The 13,763-nt window shown below is 37.5% G+C and overlaps 1 protein-coding gene across 23 annotated transcripts in view; it reads right to left on the bottom strand.

The window, feature by feature from the left end:
* DLG2 (discs large MAGUK scaffold protein 2) overlaps positions 1-13,763 on the bottom strand; it is a 1,022,753-nt gene that overhangs the window by 190,853 nt on the left and 818,137 nt on the right. For all 23 annotated transcript variants that reach the window (XM_033052881.2, XM_033052884.2, XM_033052883.2 and 20 more), the window contains one exon: positions 12,354-12,456. In XM_033052881.2, the coding sequence (XP_032908772.1) occupies positions 12,354-12,456 (103 nt within the window). The remainder of the gene's footprint in view (positions 1-12,353; positions 12,457-13,763) is intronic.

Genomic DNA, 13,763 nt, shown 5'->3' with positions numbered 1-13,763 from the left:
TCTGAAGGAAAAAGATAAAAAAAACCCCAAACCAAAACCTTGATAAGCAATGCAAATGCAAGTGGTAGAGTTAGGCAGAACCCACGATGCCTGGTTGTCAATCTTATGCTTTAATCGCGAGGTCAAGAGGCCCTCTTCTGCTGTCATTGTCACAACAGACCATGAACTGAGAGTGAAAATCTGTGGGGAAACAAGGAAAAGATGTGAAAGCACCTCCTTGGGCTTGGAAAAAACCTCTCACAGAGCTCTCCTTTATGATAATCACATCGGAAGAGTCGTGACTCATGTCTTACACACAAAGTTCCAGATTCTTCTGAAGCACAGGAATAGGTGATCTTTTCTGCCCAGGGATAAAAGCCCAAGCCAATTCTGCAATGCAGAGGAGAGGGAAAGAGAGAAGGGGCAGAGCTGGGATGGAGAAGGAAGGGAAAGCCCCAGTGAGCCAGGCTCGCCCCTCCAACCAACAGCTGAGGGACACTGATCCCTTTGATGAAGCTGGAGGCAGTTGCCTGCATGGATTTTTAACGCTCTGGAACAAGCAACACAGGCAAAGGGGTTTTGCAGCCTCTGCAGTGCTGTCCCTCTGCAGTCCCAGCCCACTGCCTGCTCCATGCTCTAAGTCCCCTTGCTTCCACAGCCCAGTGGAAAATTTGTCGTTCGTGTTTCACTGCGGCCAACTTTAAAACTGGATAGGGTCCCATTTTCTCTGGAAATAGGAATGGAAAACACTGCATTTTTTCTTATACAGAGTTTGAATATGAAATTATTAAACAACCTCAATCCTATTTTCTTTTTTAATATAATTCTCTATCTTTTTATTTTTTTAAACACTATCTACAACTTTCTTGCTGGTAGTCATTAATTATTTGGAAGTTTCATACCTTCCCTTGAGCTTGTATGTAGTTTTCCAGCCATTAAATTTTTGATTTCACATGCAGGATTTTAATGCATTGTCTACTATAGCCATAAATCACTTAAATGTGTTAGAAAGCAGATTGGTCAGTAATTGCCATTTTATTTACTATCCTGATGTAAGCAATTTAAATATGACTCACTTAGAAACAATGTAAAGAGACTTAGGAGAGAATGCAGTACAAGTGCAAACAGCAGTCAGCAGTCATTGTTTTCAATTCCATTAATAGTAATGTTTTCTTAAAAAAATTACTAGGACAACTTTGTGAACTGAACCACTTGTGACTCAATGGATGCTGTTAAGGTCTCAGCATCAACAGCTCTCACCTTGTCATTTTCCAGACCTAGAAATGCTAAAGAAGACAACACACAACATCCCTTGGAAATGGTAAAAGAAGCTGAGAAATATGTTATGCTCTTGTTCAGCCATTCTTGGAGAAGTGATAAATACACTGAGAGGTTTCAAAGGCAAAATCTCTCCTAAATACAAGAATGGGAGACTGCAGCTGACTGTCAGAGGCAATCTACCCATGTGACAATGCAATAGCTCCAGTTTCTTCACAGAAGTTAAAACGTTATTGTAAGAGGCAGAGCAATAACACCAGTGGTAAATACTGGTTTTTCTGTAGATGTTTCCTTTCAGTCTTTTACCATAAGACTCAACACAGCACAGTATCACATCTGGACTTTTATTCACACAAAAGAGAAATATCAACCATTTGGTTACTGTGTTTGGACCCAGATTTGGACAGCCTAAAGCCTTCATGTGCCAAGCCTTTCCTACTATGTGTACAGGCACTGCCAAAGAATGAATATTAAACATAATAATATTTTTACATTTATATATATTTTATACCATATGCAGTGTAGTTACAGAAGGTTTATATATATTATAATATATAGTATTAGTAGGTACACTAGCAGGCATAATGTCTTTAAGTCACCTAAATCTGGGAGGGAGTATAAATAAATATATAAAATATTTATCTCTATTTATCTTTGTTTACTTTGTTACTTTCTCAGTACCCTCAGGTTATCCCATGCCTCCCTCTGACTTATTTTTACACAGCACAGAAAAATCTCTGACAGAAGCATATCTAGAAACGCAATGCAACTTACAAAGCATAAACTCATTTCCTGATGGGGGTAATCTGCATCCCTTTTTCAGAAGGGCACATTTACCAGAATTGACTTCTCTCCCTAACTTATCCTAAAATTATTATATTTCTGCCAGTCAACTGAAAGTACTGGCATTTGGAAAATAGTTCTGCTGTGCTCCTACACTTCTACTCTGCTCTAAAGGCCAAAAAATGAAGCATCTCATGGGCTCGTGTTTACAGGATATGCTAGGAAAAGTGACCACAATTCAAGAAGCAGAAAGTGTCAATATGAGATATCCCAACTTTATAACACATAAGATAACACAAAACCCCTTTCAAATGGAAATAATTTGGACTTTTTCTGAATTCCTATGGTTTTGAACGAGATGTTTCATTTGGCAGACAAAAATTTCTATGGGAACCAGACAGCTTTGTGAAAAAGTCCATTTAGTAAATCTCTCTAAGTTTCCTCTATGGAAGGATGCAAGTAGAAAACAGATGAACACACTTCTAATTTCCTTGAAAATAGTTTGGAGGTTAAGGCCCAGATCCCCATTTTTCTCTCCCTCCACCAAAACAATGACTTCGCTAACTTGACTCAAGAATTATTCCTGAGAGAAACTCTTGGCTAGCAATAAACCCAAGGCAGAGACCTCAGTGAATTTCTTTCTGGCTTCATTAGTGGTCCACCTGTTGAGCTGGGGAAAGCAGTTTGATGTCTACATAGCACTTTCCAGCAGTTGCTTTGCAGGGACACCGGAAGAGGTCTATTCATCTTGCCTTAGCTTTGTCCATCTAGCCTAAGTCAGTCATTGATATTCCCTCTACAGCCGGTGAGACAAGACTCACCTTATTAACAAAGGCTGAATGACCCCAGAGAGAATTTACATCTTGACTGAGAGACCCCAGGCAAGCAGCTTAGCCAATGGCCTCATTTAAAGAAAACATTTCTCTTTTCTTGTTTGTTTTTGCCTAGCTCTGTATGATAATTAAAAGACAATCCCTGTATGTGTCAAGAAATATAGACTTTAAAAATACAAATCATGAAAGACTGTGCCTAACACTCGCTGAGAATTTTGTGCTGATAGCAGCCACAGCGCTGGACCAAGAAAACCCCTGATACGCTGTTGTCTCCTGTGATTTTTATCAATACCAGCATAACAGTTGTCACTTTCTATCAGACTTGCTATCTTTCCCCAGCATGAGATCTTCAGAAGCAGGCAATAATCTCTGCATCCTTTGGGAAAACTTCATCCCTTTGTATTCTACAGTCACAGAATCACAGAAAGGTTTCTGTTGGAAGGGACCTTAAAGATCATCCAGTACCAATCGCCCTGCTATGGGCAGGGACATATTCCCATGAGACCAGGATGTTCCAAGCCCCATCTAGCCTGGCCCTGAACACTTCCAAGGAAGGTGCATCCATAAATTCTCTGGGTAATTTGTGCCAGTTCCTCACCTCTTTCTCTCTTACTGGTATTTCACAAGCAGAAAAATTGACACCAGAAACTGTCCAATTTATCTCCTTCTAACTAAACACTGACAGAAATGCATCTTGAATTTGAAGATTCAAAAGCAAAACTACTTATTTTTTTTTCCTTTTCAACAGATTCAAGAGAAACTCTTCAGGAAATACCAGGAGAATATGCTTTTAACTTCAAACTGAAACATTTTACTTGCTCGGTATTTTTACACATATTACTACAAGGAAAAGTGAAATGTTAGTATTTGTATTTTCTAGGGACATAAGCTGAACACACAAAGATTGTACAGAACCTATATTTTCTTATTATTTTAAGCACATGAGCACTGGTAATACTGACTATATTGTGGAATGTCAGCCAGTTAATGAAGTACTTTGTATTTTCAGTCATGTCTCTACAAGAAATAATTCACCCGAAGGCAGAAGAAAAACAGGTTTCTAGTGAGTTTTTGAATTCTAATATACTAAAATGTGTTAAACTGTTTGGATAGAAGAGTATTTTCCTGAAGTCTTCAGCATCTTTAATAGCCCAATCACCCAGTACCAGCTAGGAGTTACATAACAGCCTCTAAACCTGAATTTTTTTAGTTTACTAGGAAGACTAGGAGAGGCAATGGCAATAGGGTAGGACAGACTTAAATTATCTGCAAGAAAAGAATGAAAAAAAAATCTGACACTGAAGGTAACTAAAAAGCAAAACAACAGAGAAGCAATCCATGTGTTTGCAAAGTGCAAACATCAATAAGAAGGAAAAGAGAACACATTTCAAAGTAAATAGATAGCAATAAATAGGAGCTTCTCAGGTCATATGATACATGAAAGGTTGTCACTGTGAAAGAACCAAAATAGAAAAAATGCTGGTAAGACTTATTGCTTAAAAAGTAAAAACTGAAAGTAAACACAAAACATCTTTGGCATGAAATGCATGTTTTCCAGATGAAAATCACAATAAAAAATTGAAAGAAGAACGAGATTTATAAAAGAAACACTGGAATGGGTTCAGAAATAATGTTAACCTTACTCTGTCTCTATAGTGAATTATCCTTGAGCATCCCTCTGCTCACTCAGCAGCATATCCCTTTTAAAAAGCCAGGACATATCCATACATGTCCTTGTCACTGAAAGAAGGTCTTGTTTTCTGAAAAACCTGTCAGGTAAGGGCAAAACCAGAATTTTAGTGAATTCTAAGACAGGGAAGAAAATTTTGAACAATCTGTAGCCCATATTTACCAGTTAAATGAACAGTTGCAAATGTCAGTCCTGTTGCAAAAAGAAAACCAACTCTTTATTTGCATTCCCAACCAGACTTATTAATGACCACAAAGCACAAAGTGGAAAATACTGAACTCAAATTAAGAAATTGCCAAAGGAAAGTAATTCACAATCTCCACCATGAGGAATTAACAGATACACTTTTTCCATGCGTACATAAATACAACTAAGCACAGAAGGCCACTACTAATGAAGCTTAAAGGACTACAGCAAAAACTCCCAACCACATCACTTCATGTTTTCACATTTAAAACGAAAAGGAGAAAATATGGGTTTAAAAACGAAATCATACTTTCCCTGCACAACATTGATAACTGTATATTCTTCGCTGAAGAATGTACTACTCAAGGAAATTTAAAGCCTGTTGATAGAAACAAGAGTTAAATATGGCTGAATGAAAAACTAAGTACTTACAATGAAACATTCATGAAAATGGGAATTGAGAAAGCTCAGGAGTCTGTAAGGAAACAGCAAATACACTCTAGCAGAAAAGGATGACTACATTAAACACAAGCGAATCTGCAGAAAAACATTAAGAAAATATATCCATAACTTGTTTCATGCATAGATGCATAGTGAGTGCTGACTATTTTAGACAACGACCAAAAAAAAAAAAGAAAAAAACCCTCTTTTTATAAAATATTCAGTGTTGTATGAGTTTTACTATGTAACTCTGCTAGGAAAGTGATCTTTAAATTTACAGAGGAATTAAAATGCAACCTTTGGTGTCTTATGGGAAGCCTACCAAGGCTTGACTTTACAAGAACATTTGCAGTCCCTGGTGTTTCAGCTGTGGCATCTGATGAGCCCCAGAAATACCTGTCAGTGCTGGGGCAATGTCCATGAACACAGACAGAGTCACTCAGTGACTAGAGCTAATTTGCAGTAGAATGGAAGCTGTGAAGACAGCTCAGGCAAAAAGGAAGGAAATGCTGTGAGATGAGAAAATTATTTGAAAGTTAATAATGGAGATTTTTTTAACCACCTTTTCCATTTTATTAATGCTTTAAGGGTTTTTACTTGAAGTAAAGATACTGTGAAACCTGCAATGAAATGATAAAGGCTTTTCTCCAACAATGTAAAAATAAAAGCAGTATATTCTAAATAATATGCAGCAAATAGAGGCACAAAAGCTAAACCTAAGGCAAAGGTCTTGTGCGGCCAGACAACTGGGTACTATGTTGGCACTTGCGCATTAGTCTAAAGCGTACCAAAATTATATTCATTAGATCAAAAGAAAGGTAGAAAATACCAATCTCAACATTTAACCTTGCACACTAACTGGTGACATAGCCTGGAGCGCTCAAGGATTAGTTTTGAACACACCAAATACCATTTGGTGTGCTACATGAAATTTTGTATTGCAGCCACAACCCTGTTAATCATCTTCACTAACACACAAATCTCTGCAAGAAGGAGGCAATTTCTTGCTTAGTGAACTCTGGCACATTTGTTGAAGCAAAACATGTTAAAACTGCAAGAAGGGAGAACTAGTTTTGACAGCATCATCTGTCATGCCATCCCTGGAAACATTCAAGGCCAGATTGGATGAGGCTCTGAGCAACTGGTCTAGTTGAAGCTTATGAAGAACTCTGATCATGGGTGGAGGATTGGGACTAGTTGGCCTTTAAAGGTCCCTTCCAACTGAAATTATTCTATGATCTGTCGAACCTCTCTTCAATGGGCACTTCATGGACAAGTAAAAGAGGCATAGCCCGGCCATTTAATCAGCTAGAGTAAACAATTTACTCTTCTTCAACACAGTAAAAAAAAACCTCCATGGTAAGTAAGAACACAGCAGAGTTGGAGATGCCACTGCAAAAAGATGGGGAAAAGAGCAGCTTTTAATACTGCTATTTGAAAGAGCCTCTTGTGTAGGAGAACTCTGGTGCACTCAACTGATAATCAACAATTATCAGTAAATTGGGATTTGAAATAAAGTTCCTCTAGTTTTGGAAAAATACTTCTTGTCTTGCAGTGCCAATTAAAAAAAGGCTCAAATACAAGGGGAAAAATATACTATCATAATGTTGAGTTTTATCACTTATATTTCTCATTCTTTCTCAATTTTCCTAATTTCTCAACAAAATTCACTCACTGAACTTCAGCAGGACAACCTATGATACATACCTCTAAACTACATTTTTGCTTTTATTCATCTTTATAGTGGTGGTATTTTCTGCCTGATGACAAGGAGAGGATTTTTCACCCCCTGGTGAGCAGGACAGTACTCAGGGCAAGTGTCACTATGTGCTTGTCCTGGTCTTTCTCCTCTCTCTAATCTGCTGGCCACTGTTGGAAACTGGATCCTCAGCAAATGGGCTTTGGTCAGATCCAGCCTGGCCATTTTAAGATTATGTTCTGCTCTTTAATGAACATGCATGAAATGTAACTCCAATATCTTGCATTCTTTGGCAATTGGATACGGTGGCTTCCAGATGAAAGCCAACTGCTGTAATGTAACTTTATCCAAGTAATTAAGCTACATTCCTTTTTAACAGCTGGGGAAAGGGAGCTTTAATATGGCTAGTCACATTTCAAAGTATAGAAATAACCTAGACAAAGATGAATAAATACAATTATTTCCTTTTTCTTTCATGTTTTTTATCTACCTAATTCCCACAGCAGCTGGAAAGGTTAAATGTCTGAATCAGGAATCTGTGTGACTGTTGTACCAAAAGAGGAGACAAGTGCTTGTACTCTGAGGTAGGAACAGGGAATAAAAAAGGGGTAAGTGGTAAAAAAACATCCATCACTTTAGAGACCTTCAGAAGTGACTCCTGGATTTTTTTCATCTGATATTTTCAAAAAAGCATCTGCAGCTCAGGCAAATGTGTAAGACAAAAGGTATTTTTTTCATAAAATCTGGGGCTGCTTATAAAAGTTAGGTCTATTCCAATGTACTACGGAACCTCACAGAATTAGGAGCAAAAGAATGAAAAAGTAAATTTAGTGTCAGAGTTTCCAGGAGTTGCTTAGGTTCAGTTCTTCAAAAATTCCCTTAGCTATTGCTTGCAAAGACATTGCCTCTCCCTCTCACACTCTTTCTGTATCTAAAGCTCAGCTACTCACCTCACAACAGGCATCGAGCAGCAGCTCACTCAGAAAGAGATAAAGCACAAATTCTTTCCCTGAAATAACTTTTTAACTTCTTCAGTGTCAGCTGCTCTAATCAAACTGTAATCAATGAACATCTTCCCTGTATGCAAGCTGCTAAGAGAGCTGGTTAATTGGCTGGCTTGAAAGATTGAAAGCACATGAAACTTCCAATTGGTTTAACACTTTTCCAGGGACTTATGTGAGGCAATAGCTGCAGAGGTACTGCAATGCAGCACAGCTCCGCTTGCAGACCACTGACACAGAATATTTTGAAAAAATCTTAAGGCTACACTTCACCTTTTCACACTGCTGTGGGGGAAAGGAACATGAGCTTTTTGAGACTAAAATGTGCACTAAAGCTTTTTAGCAGCTTTATTAGGAGACTAGTACTCTTGTCTGTCCCTACTCCCAAGCTGTGTCTTTCAGGACAAATTGTCACTAATTCAACGAAAGCTCCCTTTTCTTTAAAAACATATTTTTGCTTAAATAAAAAAAAAGTTTGTTTTTTTTAACTCCTTCCATAATGGGCTGTACGTGCAACTTTTGCCATTAAACAGCAAAATGTGTCCTGAAGAAAGACCTGGAAGTGCAAAATATGTTTTCCTATGTGGCATATTTTCATTTTAATTTCTACCTATTTGTTTAATATGGACACACTGTTCCATCCTAAGATTATTTTCCAGGCTCAGGTTTTATTTTGCATTTACTTTATATCTGTGCAATATTTTAAAAGATATCTGAGAGTTCTTAAGCTGTGGAGAAAATTGAAACTCTTCTGATTATTAAAAAATTGGACTGCAAAGCTAAACATATGTGATTGGTTTGTCTTCTAATTTTGTTCTAAGTAGCTTTTGGTCCTTAAATTATCTTTGATTTCGTATCAACCATGTGCAGAAGATATGAGTTTCACAAGAATATGAAAAGTTGTCTTTCTGAAGCCTGCAGGGATTAGTTAGTGTAGACTGAATACATCAGCAAACCTCCATATGAACTGCATGATTATTGAGATCATGATGCTTAACATTAATTGTACTCCATTTACACAATACATGTGCACATAACATACAGTACACAGGTTATTTTCAGTTTCTAAAATAAAAGTAAGGAACCACTCAAAAAGCCCAGAGTTATGGGCTGTTCCTTAACATGTACTTCTATTGCTAAGCTCTGATTTTTAAAAATTTCTGTGATTTGTTTTCCTCTTGCTCTTAGTTATTTATGCATACTTTTGTTCACAGAATTTACATTTCTGTTTGGATTTTCATAATACTTTACCTTGTCTGTTTCTCAGAGAGAAGAGAGAAATAAAAGTGGTGAATGTAAATGAGGAAAAAAGGGACTGAAGAGCAGAAGAACTGAGGAATTGGTTCTCCATTTACACTACCCCTTTTTCCCCAATAAATAACTTTGCATGAAATCACTGTTTGTTTCTTCTATTCTCCCTTTATTCACAGTATCTGTGCTCTTCTAAGCATTTTCACTGAGACTACTTCCATCTGAGTGATGAGCAGCGTGATTCAGATGAGCACCATCACCAACCACAGATCTGACAGCATTCAAAAAAATATTGTGATGCTATTCTGTTTTGTCTGAACTCATCTCTGAATTCGGGCATTCCAAACAGGATGACCAAAAAAAGCGCCACAATATTGATGGGAAAAGCTATTCAAATTGATGGCAAGCACTAGGGTTTGTTTTTTGTTTTGCTAGGAGTTACCATTCGTATGAGATTTATTGCCAAGTCTCTACAAGTAAATGCGAAGGAAGTTCATATGGGATTTCTCTTTGAAACAAGGAAAGGGACATTACAACTTTGAAAGCTGTTTCTATAGTATTCACCCAATTTTCTTCCTACAGCATAGCATACTCTTAATTTTTTAGAGAAAATACCAAGATACGCATACAGGAAGCCTTCCTTGAATGCATAAAAGTAAGCTTTTTCTACTCATAATTTTAATTGCTAATCACCAGCTCACTTACAGTATTGACTTGTACTTCTATCATCATCAATCAATACCTGAAATATCAATAGCTAAAGGGTTCATTGATTTTTTTTTTTTTTTGCAATGACATCTAATAGTTTAATAATCTGTAAGAGATTAAAAAATGTACTGGTTAACATTTGTAGTGGCTATTCTTGGATCTCCCCAGAAAAACCGGAAGTTGTAGTAACAACTCAGAACTTCCAGTGTGAAAATGAAAGAAACAAGCTACCAGCCAACTTAGCTTATGTACTTTACTAGATTTGGAAGCATTTAAAAGTGAGAAGCCCCTGAGGGAAGCACAGTTGTACAGTTTTAAGACTATTTTAAGACTATGTTCCAATATATGCAACAAGATAAGGATTCAGGTGTAAATTTCAAATACAGGACAAAAAGAGTTATGGAATAACTTTAGAATGAAATAAGTATTTATTCTCATTAGTGTGTTTGTCTTTCCGTATAACCTATAAATCTTTAAATAATTCTCTGTGAAGGATACTTAACTCTTTAAAACGCTTTTCATCTTTCTTTGCTGTTACGAATTTCTCAGGAAAATTTTTTTCTATTTTACATCTGATTTATGCAGTTTGCATTAATCAGAATCTCAGATTAGAATGAAATATTTCAGCTGTAACATAACACGTGCCGGACAACTATAAAATACCTTCGCTACCTTAAAAGATTCAATAATTTACTATGAAAAGAAAAAATTTGAGCCCTGTTCTTCACAAACTTCACTCTTTGTAGTGTGTGTTTTGAGATATTTGGCTGAAACAGAAAACTAGCATTGCTTCACTGAGGAGAAGCAATACATTTGGGACTAGTCTGCCCTCAACAGGGGTTTTGGTGAATGGAGCAATGGCATGGGAAAAATGGAATAAATATCCAGTATAATACCTGATGGATTTCATCAGCATCATTTGAATTGTATGTTCACCAGAACTGAACTTGACACAGGACCAAGCTGCTAAAATGCAGGGTACAAGTATGTCAACTAGAAGTTCAATTCTAATAGGAAAAAGCTGTCAAGTGATGTATTTTTTTTGTGTATTAACAATGCCATGGAACAACTGTGACAAGCCAGTGATTGCTACAAGTACCCAGACACCATGGTGATAATTGCAGTGTAAAATCACCAGACAGCAAACAAGATTGCTGGAACTAATAGGAACATCGTTTCCTTCAGAGCCCAGTGCGAATCTCTATCTGTAATGGAATTGCTTTTCAATACTTTTTTTCAAATAACCCTGATTATTACTCATGCATTTTTATATTAATATGTTCCATTTATTCAACTAAAGGTGGATACTTTCAATTTGCTCTCATCTGCCCATTTCTTACTATGGCCTAATTTATTCTGTTTGGTTACTCAAATACAGATAAATGATAAATGGATGCTTGATTCCAGATCTGAAGCACAATTGTACGTTTGACTAAAATAGAAGCTGTTTTTCTACTTGAGTGCTATCATCAGGATCCAAAGAAATGAAAGAAAGTATCCTATTGGTTAAATTCTGGAAGTACTAATTCATCTTCCCTAAAAATCCCTGACTGAGTGAGCATGTTACTAGAACCTATGAGACCTACACTTCTCCTAGGTTGGGCACAATCAGGCAGAATCAACTTGTGAAATGAGTTAGAACTGCTTCCTGAAAAATGATAACATGGTACCAGCAAGTCTTCACAGACACTTGTACTTGCTGAATTAATCTGGCAAAGACTTTAAAGGAACAACTACTGAAGAGGAAAACCACCTTGAGTTCCAATCAGAAGGAATTCCTCTCACAAACTCCTGGAGAACCTCATAGTCATTTGGTCACTGCCCATGGACGACTCTGGACTCCAATCAATGCCTACTTCTGCCCACTGAAACTAGCCTAACCTCTAGAAATATAAATATTAGACAGCAAAATTTGAATGAGATGCATCCCACCTTAAATGTCTTATATTTTCCTGAATTTCCTGCGGATGCTTTTATTTAGAAAGCCGTCATTTTCTCTAATGAGTAGTTATTATCCAGGCCTAATTGCCTGAAGGTACAAGGACGCTGTCATCCAAAAGTAATAACGGGAAGCTCTACATATTCTGCAGGAAGCATTTATCCTTGTCTAATTCCAACCTGATTGTTTGAAGCAATGTCAGATCTTCCTGGCATTTCTGTTCTCTCTTAACCTACCTTTTGCACTACCTATTTCCAGGAACAGACTAGAAAAGAACATAAAATGAGCACTAATGAGAATAAAATTATTAACTAAGTGTCGATTACTGTGTTATTACATGCACACTTAAGGAGCACTCTTATAGTTGCATAAAACACTTCTAAAAGCCAAGCCTGTGACAAAAATACAGCCATTTCCTCGGGAACTGTCACTTTAATTTTCATTCCAGATGAGTGCTGACGATAGCTGGGAAACTCACTATCTACAGCAGCCTCATGCTGTTAAATGAGTGGCCCCAGAGCATTCCTCTGTTGCCACGTGCCTTGCAGGTGGTCATTCCACTTACCCTCTGGCTGGTACTGTGCTATGATGGTGACCGTCTGCCCCGCTCCCTTGAGCGCAGCTGCAGCCTGCTCATGGGTGGCGCCTCGGAGATCAATGCCGTTCACCTGTGCAGGGAATGAAGACAACAATGCGTGTGAGTGGCTGGACGCGAGGCAGGGAGACAGAAGTGCGGTTCTACCATAAATATCCCATGGATGTAAAGGTCAGATGAATGTCCAGATGCAGAAGCAAAGTACAAAATCAAAAAGGCTGAGAGGAAACTTCCTATGACCAGCAGAGAGAACGCGCCCCAGTACCACTCACCGCATCATTTGACCGTGTTATCCATGCAGGCTCTCTGACTGCTGTTTTTGGGTGTCTCCTGCTCTACTGAGTTTACATTTCTGGTTATCTCTCCATCAAGCAGTATCACTTGACATATTGGGTTCAAAAGATAAATTTTCTGTGATGCTTGAAGGTCACTGAAGAATACTGCCGGCAAGGAAGCTGCTCCTTCAGTCAAACTCTGCAGGCCCAGTCAGTAGCATCAGGAAAACCAGAGATACATACAGTGTGTCTAACAAAAGCTGTTGGCTGCAGAACTATGGAGCAAAAACCCATCTAGTGTTTTCTGTTCAGGCATACCCTATTGCCTGGAAATATCCTGTATGTTGCACAGGACAGCAATGGAGTTGCTATCAGACACAGCTTCCTCAACTCTGGTTTCTTTCTCTTAACCATTTTTGGCTTCACAAGAAATGGAAGAGGAATAGAGTAAAACAAAGCAGGAAATAGACCCCTAAACCTCAGGGGCAGTTTCAGAACTCTTTGGATTTGTATTTGTGATACAGCAGTATCCCAAGGAAGATACAGAATTCACATACAGATTTATTAACTGCTCCAATAACTCGAATCCTGCTTTCCAGTGGGAGCATTAATGTCTGGCTGTACTGAAGTACGTGAAATTTCTTTTATTTATGTATGTATGTTTGTATGCATTTGTTTATTTATGTATTTATCTATCTTTCTTCTCATTTCTATGGGTTTCTGCTTTATATTTTAGTGAAGAACAAGAAACTTTTGACATGTAACAACCTCAGCAGGACAGATTATTGAAGAAAATTCTGATTATTGAAGAAAAGAAAACAAACAGAAATAAAGGGCAGGGAGAGGAAAGAGAACCATGCCATATGAAGAAAACATGCTAAAACACTAGACCAAAAATCTCAGCTGTAGCAAATATTAGTGTTTATGTTTACCAAATACTACTGAAAAACGGTTAAGCACATATTTTAAAAAATGTTTTTTTATAATTTGAATTTTAACTTCTTTTAAAGGATTACTAAAATAAATTTGATTCCATGGAACTTTTAAAGTAACAGCTATTGAGTCTGTTTTGAATACATTTATTTGGGTCAATAATGTTTAGAAA

This window comes from Catharus ustulatus, chromosome 2 (genome assembly GCF_009819885.2).
Source record: "Catharus ustulatus isolate bCatUst1 chromosome 2, bCatUst1.pri.v2, whole genome shotgun sequence".
Taxonomy (NCBI): Eukaryota; Metazoa; Chordata; class Aves; order Passeriformes; family Turdidae; genus Catharus; species Catharus ustulatus.
Note: the sequence above shows the minus strand (reverse complement) of the source record. Positions and strands in the feature narration are given on the sequence as shown.